The sequence below is a fragment of the Balaenoptera acutorostrata genome, chromosome 4 (assembly GCF_949987535.1).
Source record: "Balaenoptera acutorostrata chromosome 4, mBalAcu1.1, whole genome shotgun sequence".
In the NCBI taxonomy this organism is placed as follows: Eukaryota; Metazoa; Chordata; class Mammalia; order Artiodactyla; family Balaenopteridae; genus Balaenoptera; species Balaenoptera acutorostrata.
Genome location: NC_080067.1, coordinates 137982794 through 137996385, shown reverse-complemented (window position 1 = coordinate 137996385; position 13592 = coordinate 137982794). Strand labels below are relative to the sequence as shown.

General features: G+C 36.7%; 1 protein-coding gene across 1 annotated transcript; it reads left to right on the top strand.

Annotated features, from left to right (window-relative positions):
- The first annotated feature begins 10970 nt into the window (after positions 1-10970).
- LOC103015778 (keratin-associated protein 7-1) lies at positions 10971-11234 on the top strand. The gene is given in 1 exon segment (XM_028166884.2): positions 10971-11234. A coding segment is annotated over 1 exon segment (264 nt).
- Positions 11235-13592: the final 2358 nt, after the last annotated feature.

The window sequence follows — 13592 nt, the reverse complement described above, 5'->3', positions numbered from 1 at the left end:
TTTGTCCTAAGATATTGTTTTATTAGACTCTTGTTTATCCTATCATTTACTCTTATCATTTTACCCACATCCCTTGGGTTCAACTTCCAGCTCTTGACACTTAAGAGCCATGTGACCCTGGGTGAATTACTTCACCTCTCTTTTCCTCTGTGTCCTCAACTGTAATGTGGGAATAATAATAGAAGGTGATCCCTCATTGGGATTTTGTTAAGATTACAAGAAATAATGCATGTAAAATACTTAGAAGAGTGCCAGATATATTAAGTATTAAATAAATAATAATTTTTGTTGTTATTCTTATTGGTGCTAATTATAATATTAATAATATCCAACCTGTCAGAACAGTCCTTCTTGGGTCTCTGGGAACTTTACTGATGGTCCAAATGCGGTGAAAGGTATTTGTGTCCACAGGGAAAAGTATAAATTTTAGAGGTCACAAAATCCAGGTCTTAATCACGTCTAGCGGTCATAATTTTAGTGTTTTTTTTTTAAACTGCTCTCTACTTCTTTTTTCATACCCAATGAAATAGTGATATTAAGTGATATATCACTTCCTTTCTTAAGGGAATAGTTTGAATTTTACAGGCTTTTAGAAGATGCCTCAAAGGGTTTTAAAATATCAATCCAATGCTCAGACTCTTTGTGTAGGAATAGTTCTATTTTCTATCTCTGCCATAAGAGAGTGTTCAGAAAAGAAAAGATGAAAATAGCCTATATCTAAAAATCTTTGGGCAACTTGCCTGGGACTAGTTAAAAATAAGTATGGTTTTATTGGTGAGAAGATGTCTCAGTCCTCTGTTAGACCTGGGAAGGCAGCTTGGTTCTCTAGGCTTAATATGAATACTTTGTTTCTCTGTGGGTTCATTAATCCAACTATTTGTGTTATTTCAAAGATAAAGTTCTTCAATGTTCCTGACTGGACTCGCTATTTGTGCTGCTCTACTTTTAGAAGTGATAGTTTATTTTATTTTAATTTTTATTTCTATCATGGTTATTATCATGGCATACTTCCCCAACTCTTTTCATGAATCTCAGGTCTCCAGTCTGACTCCCATCCACCCCACTCTCAACCCAGACTAGTGAATTCACTTTCTGATGGTTCTTGGTATGCCTAGGTATCAGCATAATTTATACCCATCTCCTTTATTCCCCCTCCCCCAACAAATTTCTGAAAGTCTGTGACTGTATCTTTTTTTTATATCTATTATAGTATTTATTATTTTACATGATCCCATTCTCTTAGAATAGGGCTAGTCAATCGAGTGAGAAATCCTGGCCCATTACTAACACTATCTTCATTCTTCTGACAAAAATTCAATGACTTCCATAATTTATCTATTCTAACACGATTCTTGTTTTTACCACAATCCCTCTCAGCATAACTAAATCAGTTATTTCCTCTCTTTTAAAATCAAACCAATCAGCATAGAGATCTCTCTCTGATTTTAATTGTAGAGTTGTTTTTATTTTCACTACAGTCCCAGTTGGATTGCCCGTTTCAGTCATAGACAGCCTCCTATAGTTCCTTAAATGGCATCAAATGATAAATGATTAAGAATTTTTTAAAGGATAAACCAACATTTCCTCTGCAAGTTGTACACAACTTAAAATACATCTTTAAAAGGGTATGTGTGACTGTATCTTTTAATCTTTATATTTTCAACAGTCACTGGGAAAGTCACTTTCCAGTGACTTTCCAATACTTTCTACATAAAATATACTTAATAGATATTTGTTGACTGTCTGAATAAATACATTTAATGATGATGTTTTTCTTGAATCATAAGACCGAAACTTTAAAAAAAATCTTTTCCATGATACTGTAGATAAGAGCTTTCCTTGTTCACTGCTGGTTTTGAACTTATCTCCAAATTTTCTGACTTTCAAACTTCAATTTTATAGAGGACATTAAGTCCGGTATAGTAAAAACTCTTCTATGTTTTGATACAACTTTTGTGCACTGACAAAGAAGTGTTCTATTGAGTCATATATAAAATAATGCATAGAATCATGAGACCAATCACTATGAGGTGATCTAGGGCCCACCGTTTTATGACATTTAGGAGCCCTGATAATGTTTTTTTTTTTTTTTTTTTTTTCCTGATAATGTTTTTTAATTATTTATTTATTATTTATTTTAAATTGGTTTGTTTCTCTGCTTGGGAAACCGAGGAAACAGATATTCTTGGACTAACTGTGCCAACAGCCATCTCTCCGTTCTTACCTAAAGCCGTGTCATGTTCTTTGCCGATAAAACTGAGGAATGGAAAAATTCAGGAGGAAAATAGCCAAAGGCCACATAAGAATAATTGTTCTAGGACAATTGTTCTAGGACGATCTCTGCTCTGAAAGGTAGACTAGTAACTCAGAAACATAGCTAAGTTAGATTAAAGGTATTTAGTAAGAATCGATGGGTTGCTTTTTGGGAGTTAATATTTCCTGGTCCCTCTCTGTTGGTCCCAGTCTGTATTACCCCTGTGAAGATATTGGAACGAAATGAGCGGGGGTGATTCAAAGTGAGATGACTCACGCATGTGAGGGAGGAACTGGAGGCCGCCCAAGGCCTGGCTCCTCTGAGCAGTGCCGGTGATGATGACGGTCTGCAGAGGGCAGCAAGCTTTAGGACATGGCTCCCAAGACCGTTCAAGGTTGACATTGCCTGTTTGGCCGCTATAAAAAGGCTACAATATTGATTTCAATCAGAACTTTTTTTACTTTATTAATTAGTCAGTTAGCACCAGTTAATTAATATATTTAAAAAATGCTCATTATTAAAAAATGCACACTTTTGTGTGCCAGGCTCTGTGAAAGGATATGTCTCAAAGCCTAAAATTTACAATGCTTTTCTGATCCCCTTCCTTTCCCTCCATTGACCCTTTCATCCTGTTATTCCTTTGCTCACTTGTCTTGGTTCCCCTCTACTCACCTTTAAGAATCAGCTTGTGTCCTACCCCAGGAAGCCTTCCAGGACTTCCACAGTCTTGTTTAGTGCCTCTCTCTCTCTCTCTCTCTCTCTCTATATATATATATATACATATCTATGGCTTTCTCTCTTTCTACTTCTCTGTCCCTTGGGGCTTTCCCAAGGTCCATTTCCAGCCCCCTTTTCTATTTTTCTTGTGAATATCATTCAATAGTATGGCTTAAAATTTCACCTCAGGGAGGATGAAGATTCATACAGTTTTTATCCCGACCTATTACTTACATTATAGTGTGAGAATTTGTCAATGCCATTAAATATTCTTCATAAATATAATTTGCAGTGGCTGCGTAGTTCTTACAAGAGCCATTATAAAAAGTCCCTGCCAGAATTTAGTTCCAGGAAAAATGTCTATAAATGGATTTTGGGGGAAGCAGCATAATATAGCAAAAATTACTCTGGAAAGGGTATTGTATCAAAATGACAGACTAAACACAGGCACCTACCTCCTACTCCTTCTCCATATCCCTAGAAATGATAGAAAAGATCACTTCTTTTTTGAAAAAAGAACAAATCATAACAATCTTGGAAAAATAAAAAGATTGCTATCAAATGAGAGCAGAAATAAGACATCTCTTAAAGATGGAAAGCAAAAAGGATTGGTCACATGCAGGACTGTTGAAAGAGATGGGAGCAATTTTGATAGCCTGGTGCAATGGTGAAGAGGACAGTTATTTAGGAGCAACTGTATCAGCTGGTATATACCCCTTCTTCCTTGTGCCATGCAGGGCGCAGAAGACTAATTCACCTCAAATTTGAAGCAGTGAGTACAGAGCAAAGAGATAATGGCTTTTGGTGGCTGGTGACAGTGGTGATGGAGAAATATGAGAGGATTTGAGTTACATTTTGGAGCCTTTTGGATGAGTGACAAATTGCATCTGTGCTTGTGTGAGTGTGTGTGTGTGTGTACGTGCATTTGTGTGTGTGTTGTACTAGTTTTCTCTTGCTGTGTAACAATATCACCACAAACTTAGTGGTTTAAAACAGCACACTTACATTATCCCAGTTTCTGTGGGTCAGGATTCTGGGCACAGTTTCGCTGGGTTCTGTGTTTTAGTGTCTCATTTGAAAGCTGCAACCAGAGTGCCTGCTGGGGCTGCAGCTTCATCTCAAGGCTCGAATGGAGAAGGATCCACTTCCAAGTTCACATCGTTGTTGGTGGAATTCAATTCTTGTAGCTTATTGGACTGAGGGCCTCAGTTTCTTTGGTTGGCTGCTGGCTGGAGTTCCCTGCCGTGTGGGTCTCTGCAACGTGGTACTTGTTTTATCAAAACCAGCAAGGGAGAGATCCTCTCAGCAAGACAGATGTTACAATGCCATGTAATATAATTACAGAAGTGACATCCTGTCACTGTAGTCATGTTCAATTCATTATAAGCAAGTCACAGGTCCTACACACTCAGAAGTATTTCTCAAGGGTGTGAATACCAAGAGGCAGGAGTCATGGGGGCCAGCTCAGGTTTGCCCACCAGAGGAGGTAAGGTGCAAAAAAGGAATCAGTTTTTTTTCCCTGAGAAACTGGTTGGATTCAAGTCTGTAATAGACAAGGACTCAAAACTTCTTGATTTTGTGTGTATAAATGAGTCACTTCGCTGTACAGAGGAGATTGGCACAACATTGTAAACCAACTATACTTCAATAAAAGAAATAAAAAATTTAAAGAAACCTTGATTTTAGGCTCAAATCAACCCTGATAGTGTGACATGGGATATTTCACTTTCTTCCTTGAATCTCACTTTCCTCATATACAAAATGAAGACAGAGCTGGACCAATGTTTCCTCTAGCTTTAACATTGAGGAAAATTTCAGTAAAAGAAAGGGGAGAATCTTCACTGCAAGTGATTAAGAATTGCACCAATGGAGCTACTCGAAGGGTATGTGATATATGTGTGTTTATGTGTGTGTATATATAAATATATATTTGTGTGTATACATATATACATATATATCACATATATAACATATAAAACATATTACATATATGAAACATATATATAACATATATATCACCCATAGCAGAAACTAATGCTTGATCCTTCTACCCTTCGAGCTATCTTTTCTCGTCATTTTTCTTTCCTTCCTTGATAATCATCTGTAAAGGATAGTCTATGTTTATTCATTTTTAAAAATCATTGGTGCAATTCTTAATCACTTTCAGTGCAGATTCTCCCCTTTCTTTTACTGAAATTTTCCCCTCAAAGGTCATCAGCAAACTATATTTGCCAAATTCAGTGAAGTGATCCCAATCTCCATCCTCCTTGACTCTTTCTGGCATTAGGTACCTTAAACTTTTCTGACTTTGAAAGTTCCCACTTGTTATGGCATCTGTTAGCTTTGTTACCTTAACTTCCCCACTAAACTCTGACCCTCATTTACTGACACCTTTGACTTCTGCTGTTCCTCATCCCCCTAAAAATCCCAGTGTCTCCAGTGTTCTGTTCTCAGTCTTTTTCTTCTACCCAGTGGATCTTATTTACCAACATTGCTTAAAGTATTACTTTAAGAAAGATGAAAGCCCGATTGTTGTATTTAGCTTTTTTTCTTCTAAGCTGTTTTTTTTTATTTCCAAATGTTTATAATCTCTTTGGCACAAGTGACCCCTTTAAAATTAAAATCCTTCTCCTGATGTCTCTATTGCCATTACTAGAAGCACCTTTTACTTGGGTACCAGAAGTGATTTTTGGGGTTCCTTTCTTTCCTTCATAGATGACATCTTATTCGTCACTAAATAAGTCCCATACAATTTCCCTCCATAATGTCACTCAAATCTGTCTTCTTATTCCCATTTTTATTGCCAAGCTTCACTCAGATGCTTGATTATTTTTTGAATTGATAATTCTAATAGAATATTAACAGGTGTCTCTCTCTCCATAGCTCTCTCCTACATCCATTATTCAAACTAAACCAGTTCTAATTGCATCATTTCCTCAATTAAATCTTTTGGTAACAACTCTTTATCTCTTCCCACACCTGCCCTGTATGTAAGGCCATCCTATCTCTAACTATGGCACTGATTTGCTGGAAATTTCAACTTAACTTCCCTCCATATGTACATTCCTCCATCTGAATGGATCAGCTCACCAATCCCTAAACCAACACAGACAATTCTGCTCTTTCCTTGCTGATGGTGTTCCTTCATCCTGAATATCTTTTTATCTTCACCTGTCCAAATCATACTCATCTTTCATCACACACTCCGACAACTATTTCTTTCATTCATTCATTTAAGAGATTAAGAGATATTTATTGAGTTTCAACTATGTATTAGTTAGGCACACATAAGACAGACAAGGTGCCTACTGCCAGGGGTGACAGACAGTGAGGGGTTGACCATTGTGGCTGGATCATAGGAAGGGAGGAAGAGTAGGATGAAGTGAGGTTGGAAAGTTAGACAGGAACCAGGCCATGTCAGAAGTTTGAATTTTTATTTTTCTAAGAGCAACAGGAAATCACTGAAGACTTTCTAAGTAGGGTATATATAGCACACTTTATTTTGAAAAGTTCATATTACCTTAGCTGATGTGGAGGGAGACTAAAAGAGGGAAAAGGGAAACCAGAGAGGATGCTATGGCAATAGTCCTAGGTAGGGATGGTGGTGGTTTGACTAGATCACAGCAGTGAGAATAGAAAAACGTATGTGGATTTGAGATGTATTTTGGAGGCAATGCTGACTGGACCTGGTGACAGATTGGATAAAGGAATTATATGGAAAAAAGAATTAAGTTTTTGTTTTGGGCAATTATATGGCAGTGTTATTTACTAAGATGGGAAAGGCTAGGGGAGGAATAAGTATGTGGGAGAAAATTAGGAGCTCAAGTTTTGACATGTTAAAAATCATTTTTACACAAATGTTCATGGCAGCATTAATCATAATAGCCAAATATTGGAAACAGTCTAAAAGTCCATCTATTGCTGAATGGATTAAAAAAAACTATGGTGCATCCATAAAATGAAATGCTATTTGGCAATAAAAAAGAATGATTCATGATTCAGCATGAATACTGATTCATGCTACAACATGGATGAACCTTGAAGACATTATACTAAGAGAAAGAAGCCAGACACAAAAGGCTGCATGTAGTAGGATTAAATTTACATGAAATGTCAAGAAGAGGCAAATCATAGAGACAGAACTTAGATTAGTGGTTGTGAATGGGGAGTGACTTTAATGATGGAATTTCTTTTTGAGATGATGAAATTGTTCTGAAATTGAATAATGGTGATGGTTGTACAGCTCTGAGGCTATAAAAATCACTGAATTGTGCACTTTAAAAGAGTGAAATTTATCATATATGAGTTGCATCTCAGCATATTTAAAGGTATTTAAAAGAATTTTTTTGAGATGCTGTTTTGGTCTAGGTTCTTCAGAAAGCAAAGTTTCTGGTGAAGGGCTGATGTATTTTTTCTTTCTTAGGGAGCAGGGAAGTGAAACAGGGAAGGGTGGGCACCTCAGATTAAGATGCTTTATTGAACTGACTACAGCTAAATACAACTAAGTGCTTGATTCTATATGACCATTTCCCAAGAAGTTGCCTAACTCTATCCAGGACAGTCCATTGACTCCCATCTCTCTTGTACAAAGGTTCACCACTTAGAGCATTAACTCCCCACACTTCCAGACTATACATACATGGGTACCACATAGGCTTGTCAATGTCTTTTTTAGATGTTAGAGGTGAAACCTTTGGGTTTGAAGTAAGAGAGATCTTGTGAGGGAATGGGCAAGCACTGTCATTTTATATCTACTTGACACTGGTTGGAGCCTAAACAAAGATGATTCTTGTAGGAGCTGAAGGGCTATACTGTAGAGCCTAATTATTTTCTGATAAAGATACCCATTAAATATTCATATTGCTGGTATGGCCAGTGAAGTTAGGTAGGGCTGTGCAGTGGGAAGAGTGTGGCAGTGACACACAACATTGGGTGGAAGTTTTTGGAAGCTAGTGTGTGATTTGCCACATGCCCTCCCCCTATTAGTAATATTTTAGATGACAACTGTCAGCTTAAGTCTTTGACTGAGAATGTCATCCATCTAAGACACCCACCAACCTGAGGGGATGTATAGTGTGAGCAGGAAATAAACCTCTGATTCTTCCAAGCATCTAGACTTTGGGTTGTTTGTTACGGCAGCAAAAACTAGCCTTTCCTTACTGATCTGTTCAAGAATATAAAGTGATCTGAAGCACTTTATAAGCTGAAACCCTTTAAAATATCACTAACATCAAAGGCAGTAGAGAAAAACTGGGAAGAGCATGGCTTTGGAGCTACGTGGGTTAGATTTGGAGCTTGATTCTGCTGATTATTAACTGTGTGACTTTGGGAAGTTGACTTAAACTTTCTGGCCTCAGTTTTCTTATTAGAAAAATTGTAATACCCATATTATAAGATCATTGCAAACATTAAATGAATTAACATTTGTTAAGTGCTTAGAGAAGTGCATAGCAGGACTTCCCTGGTGGTCCAGTGGTTAAGACTCCACACTTCCACTGCAGGGGGTGCAGGTTCAATCCCTGGTTTTGGGGAACTAAGACTCTGCATGCTGTGTGGTGCAACCAAAAAAAAAATGCATAGTAAGTCCTCTTAATATATATGTATGTATAAATATATATATATATATAAATATATATATATATATATACACAATGTATATGGTAAGATATATAAACAAGTAGTATACACAAAGTGTTTAGAACAGAACCTAGCACAGAGTGAGCCCTTCATGTATATTTATTATTATTAATATTTAATAAAAAATATTGAATCAAATACTTGGCTAAGGATTTTCTCTGGGAAAGTCTAAGAGGAGATAGGAAAATAAAAAACAAGCAAAAGAGTTTTTTTTTTTTAAATTGGGGATAAGTGATTCATAGGCCAGCTCAGGTGGGTTTTACCTCCTGGTAAAATATGCCTGGACACATTGTTGTTACTTCCCTTTCTATTCAGGTGTGACCTGAGAAAAGAAACAGAGCACAAGGGAATGGAAAAGACAAACTAAGGTTTTTTTTCTTTAATTATCTCTATCACCCAGAGAATAGGTCACCTGTGACTGACACTGAACATGCCTGTCAAAGAGAAATAAGCAGCTCAGGGCAATTTCACACAGCCAAGCAAAGACAGAGTCCTTGAAATCTCATGAAAGACTGGTCCAGAATTTATCAGGATGATTTATTCATCAGAATCACCTGAGATACTCATTAGAAATACAGATTTCCAGGATCTCATGGTGGTAGAGGGAGAGGATAGTTCTGGAAATCTGAATTTCAAACAAGTTTTTTAGGGCGTTCTTCTGCCTGTTTACATTTGAGACCCCTCCAACTCCAATCCGGTAGTTCAGACTAACTGAAATAAATACCACTGCCACCTGGTGGCAGTAGATCCAAATTACAGGTTCAGAAGTCATTGCATGGTAGAATCAGCAGTAAAAAATTTCAAGTAACTACCAAACAGTCACAATTAAATGAGAGCAGTCACCTCTGCCCTCTCTGACTCCCACACATATTTTTGAGTTTTCTGGATTAGCTTATGTAGAGTTTATATAATTTGGACTCTTGAGGATACAGCCTCTTATCTTAATTCATTCCTTTTGTTAAAAATTGAATTTGAAAATAGACCTTATCTTTTTGATTCTAACTATAAACTCTCATAACATGTAATCAGTTTTTAGAATAAAAAAAAGCATGTCCAAACTTAAATTATATGACCTGTAGGAAGTTCTTGTGTCAGAGAACCTCAGGGAGGAGGAATTTTAACAGAGAAATGTCTGGAATAATTAGTTTTGCCCTTTGGGCTCTATGGTTATCCATTAAGGGGGGAATATCCAAAAGGAGTTGGTATCCAGGAAGTTTTCTTTATCTATTTTCAGAGAATCTAGGCTGTATAAAAACGATTCTTTCCTAAACATTTGAATTGGAATAGACTTAGCTTCGCTGAGCTCAAATTCTTTCTGGTTTACTTTTGTCATGAAAACTGGACATACTTCTGCAAAATGGGAGCAGAAGTAAGTGCTGTGCTTTTAAATATAACTGGTATTTCATAATGGATCATGGTATCCAAGCTTGTTTTACTAGGAGTCAGTAAGAACCAAGCATGGTATAACATGACTTTAAATTGGGCACCATTCCACTCAGCCCCAGTGTGGCAACTCCACAACAAGACAGCTTGGCAATGTTCAAGATGATTTACAACCAAAGATTGTATGTTCTCCATGGAAAAAAAGACATGTTAACAAGGATAATGCTCATAAATGAAATACATGAAAATTACTACTACGTTATCCATAGCTATCCTATTATTTAGTGTTCTTACAGCCTCTGTAAAAAGACTTGCTCTGATGGATTTCTGTAGCAATGCTTTAAAAATTTAAAAATATTGAGATGAAATTCACATAACATAAAATGAGCCATTTTTAAAGTGAACAATTCAGTGGTATTTAGGACATCACAATGTTTTGCAACTACCATCTCTAGTTCCAAATAATGTTCTTTACTCCAAAAAAACTCCATACCCATTAAACAGTTGGTATACCAATGCTTTTGAATGACATATGGAGAGAATTTCAAGAAGCTGTAGAAGCGTTTACATGGTTGCCAAAGCTTTTTTTAGTTTAGCTAAATCAGTTGGGAGGAGTTTATAATCAGAGGATTTAAAGAGCCTCACATGATGCAATCAGAACACTGGTTAAACCATGGAACACCGATGAAAAGAATTCAATTGTGTGTCAAGGATGGCCGCTGGCTTTGAAGATATGACACATTCCTTTGCAAATAGAAAAGCCAACAAAAATGTGGGCAGTGAGTGTGTGGGTTCCTTTATATGTATTTTATTAGCAATTATAGAATTATCTATGCAAATTTATCATAAGATGTCTAGGCAAGCATTGCATGCCCACCAGCTTAAGGTATAAAAGGCCCTGTGCAGGACGAGAACTTCATTCATTCTTGGGTAACTTGCTCTTTGCAATCTATCCAAATCCTTCTCAACTCCTGCCACCATGACTCATTACTTCTGCTGTGGAAGCTACTTCCCAGGTAATCCTTGCTATGGAACCGATTTCCACAGGACCTTCAGAGCCACACTCCTGAACTGCGTCATGCCCCTGGGCTCTCCCCTGAACTACGGTTATGGATGAAATGGCTACAGCTCCCTGGGCTACAGCTTTGGTGGTAGCAACATTAGAAACCTAGGCTATGGCTACGGTGGCAGCTTTTGCCGGCTGTGGGGCTCTGGCTCTGGCTTTGGCTACAGCACTTACTGATGGACCATGGCTCCAGATGACTACAGGACTCTTCGATCATTACTCTGTGCACAGAACAACCTGAAAAACAAAGTCTGTCTTCCTGCTTCCAGATATGCTTGAAAGATACATTTTCCATCTTCTCGCTGACTTCTTGCTGAAATCCTGGTCTTTGATGATGCTGAACAAGTCATCCAGGCATAAAATGCTGAACTGATACTCATCTACAGCCAAAGCAAGATACATTTCTCTGATATACCTGAATTTTTACTAGTGAAGCAGGCAGTTTGTCTCTTACAGTCGCTCTGCCCATGTATCATTAAACTCTACATCAACATCAATGCATTACAATTAGGTGTGAGTAGGAAGGGGTTTTGCTGTTCGTCTCAATAAATCAAATTCATTTAGCACAAATATTTTTGTTCTGGTTGTTTATTTTACGATGTTTTTTGTTTGTTTGGTTTTTTTTGTACTCATCAACCACTTTCAACCTGTAATGGTGAACTTCAATCAAATCTTATTCTGATTTCAGACTGTACACCAAGATAGGGTGATGCCTAATAATTTTGTCCTTTTATGTTGAGCTTTCAATTGTTAAAAATTCCTTTAAAAAGTCCTAAATTTAATCCAAATACAGATGACCCTTGAACAATGCAGGGGTTAATCCATGTATAGTTTATGTTCAGCCCTCTGTATCTGAGAGTCTCTCTGACTCTGTGGATTCAACCAACTGTGGATTGTGTAGTACTATAGTATTTACTATTAAAAAATATCCATATATAAGTGGGCCTTTGAAGTTCAAACCCACTCTGTTCAAGAGTCAACTGTATAGTCTGTATACCGCAGTTGTTAGTGTTTCTGTATGCTGATTATAAACAGGAACATTTCTTAGTTGCTGAATGTTAAAAAACATTTCTTTCCTCCTTTCATTAGTGACACAATTCCATCTTGTTTTTTCCCCTTTTCCTGCTGTTTATAGAACACAGTCTAGAGAGATTTGAACCCCATAAACTGTTGGAAAAAGTTCACTAAATGGACTGAGTTATGACACTCTGTTTTTAACACATTCTAAGATTTGGTCAGTAAAGGGAAGCCGACAGCTAAAATCACATAGTATTTTTTTCCCTTTTTGATTGATGGGTTTTATTTTTCCTACCTTCTTCACCTTTGATTATATATATAGCTGTATTAAAAATGAAGCATTTATTCTTTGGAATGATAGTTGCCATCAAAAGCACTTGAAATGATATGTGGTCTGCACTTAGAAAATGCTTATCTTCTTTCCTGAGAAACCTCTGCTCTGTTTGAATGAAAGCTCATGCATTCATGTATCAAGTATTTATTGCACCCCTGCCTGTGTCAGAGAAGATGCTCAATAACTGTTCATTGATTTGTTAAATCTCTGCTTTATGGGTGCAAAATATTGTAGAGTCCAATATAAACTTCATTTATGTATGAAGTTATTGGGCTCTGGCCACTGTGTTAAAACTTGAGGCACTGTAAAAACCTGCAGCAATCTCTGGCCTGAGACACTGACTATCTTCAAGAGATACTCATTCAACAGACACTCACCAAGTAGCTACAACACCAAGCATTGTCCTAAAATTTGGGGACAGAGAGAGAAATAAAACACAATTCTGACCCTCAAGAGTTAAATATACTTTATTCAATATTTACAGGAAATTTAATAGTCTCTTATTTTATGTCAATTAACATGTTATAAATGATTATCCAAAGACTCATTTCCTTACAAGAACCCAAAATATGAGACAGCCTATAATAAGGTATACATGTATATATATATTTATATATATCCCTTGATTTGGGTTTATCCAACTTTCCTCATGATTAGATTCATGTTTAGCATTTTTTGGTAGAAATGCCATAGAAGTGATGCTGTATCCTTTTCATTGCATTGTATCAAGAGACACTTTATGTTGGTTCATGTAAATTTGGTTGGTGGTTACCTTGATCACTTGATGAAAGTAGTGTCCTTCACGTTTCTTCACTGCAAATTTGCTATTTCTCCCTTTGTAATTAATAATTAATTTGTGTCGATACTTTGACACTATGTAAATATTCTATTCCTTATCAAACTTTCACCCACTATTTTAGGATCCATTCACAATTTTCTAATTTTCTAATTCCTTCTATATTTATTATTTGGCATTCTACGTAAGAAAGAAATTTCTCTTCTCCCCACTTATTTTTTGTGTGCTTATTTATTAGTATCAATATCTATATCAATATGGGCTTGAGGATTCTTATTTTACTCAATGTGTTACCATCCATTATTATTATTATTAATTTTGATGCTCAAATTGTCCCAGATTTGGAGAGAGGGGACATCTTCATGCTGGCTCCTTTGTCCTTCAGAAA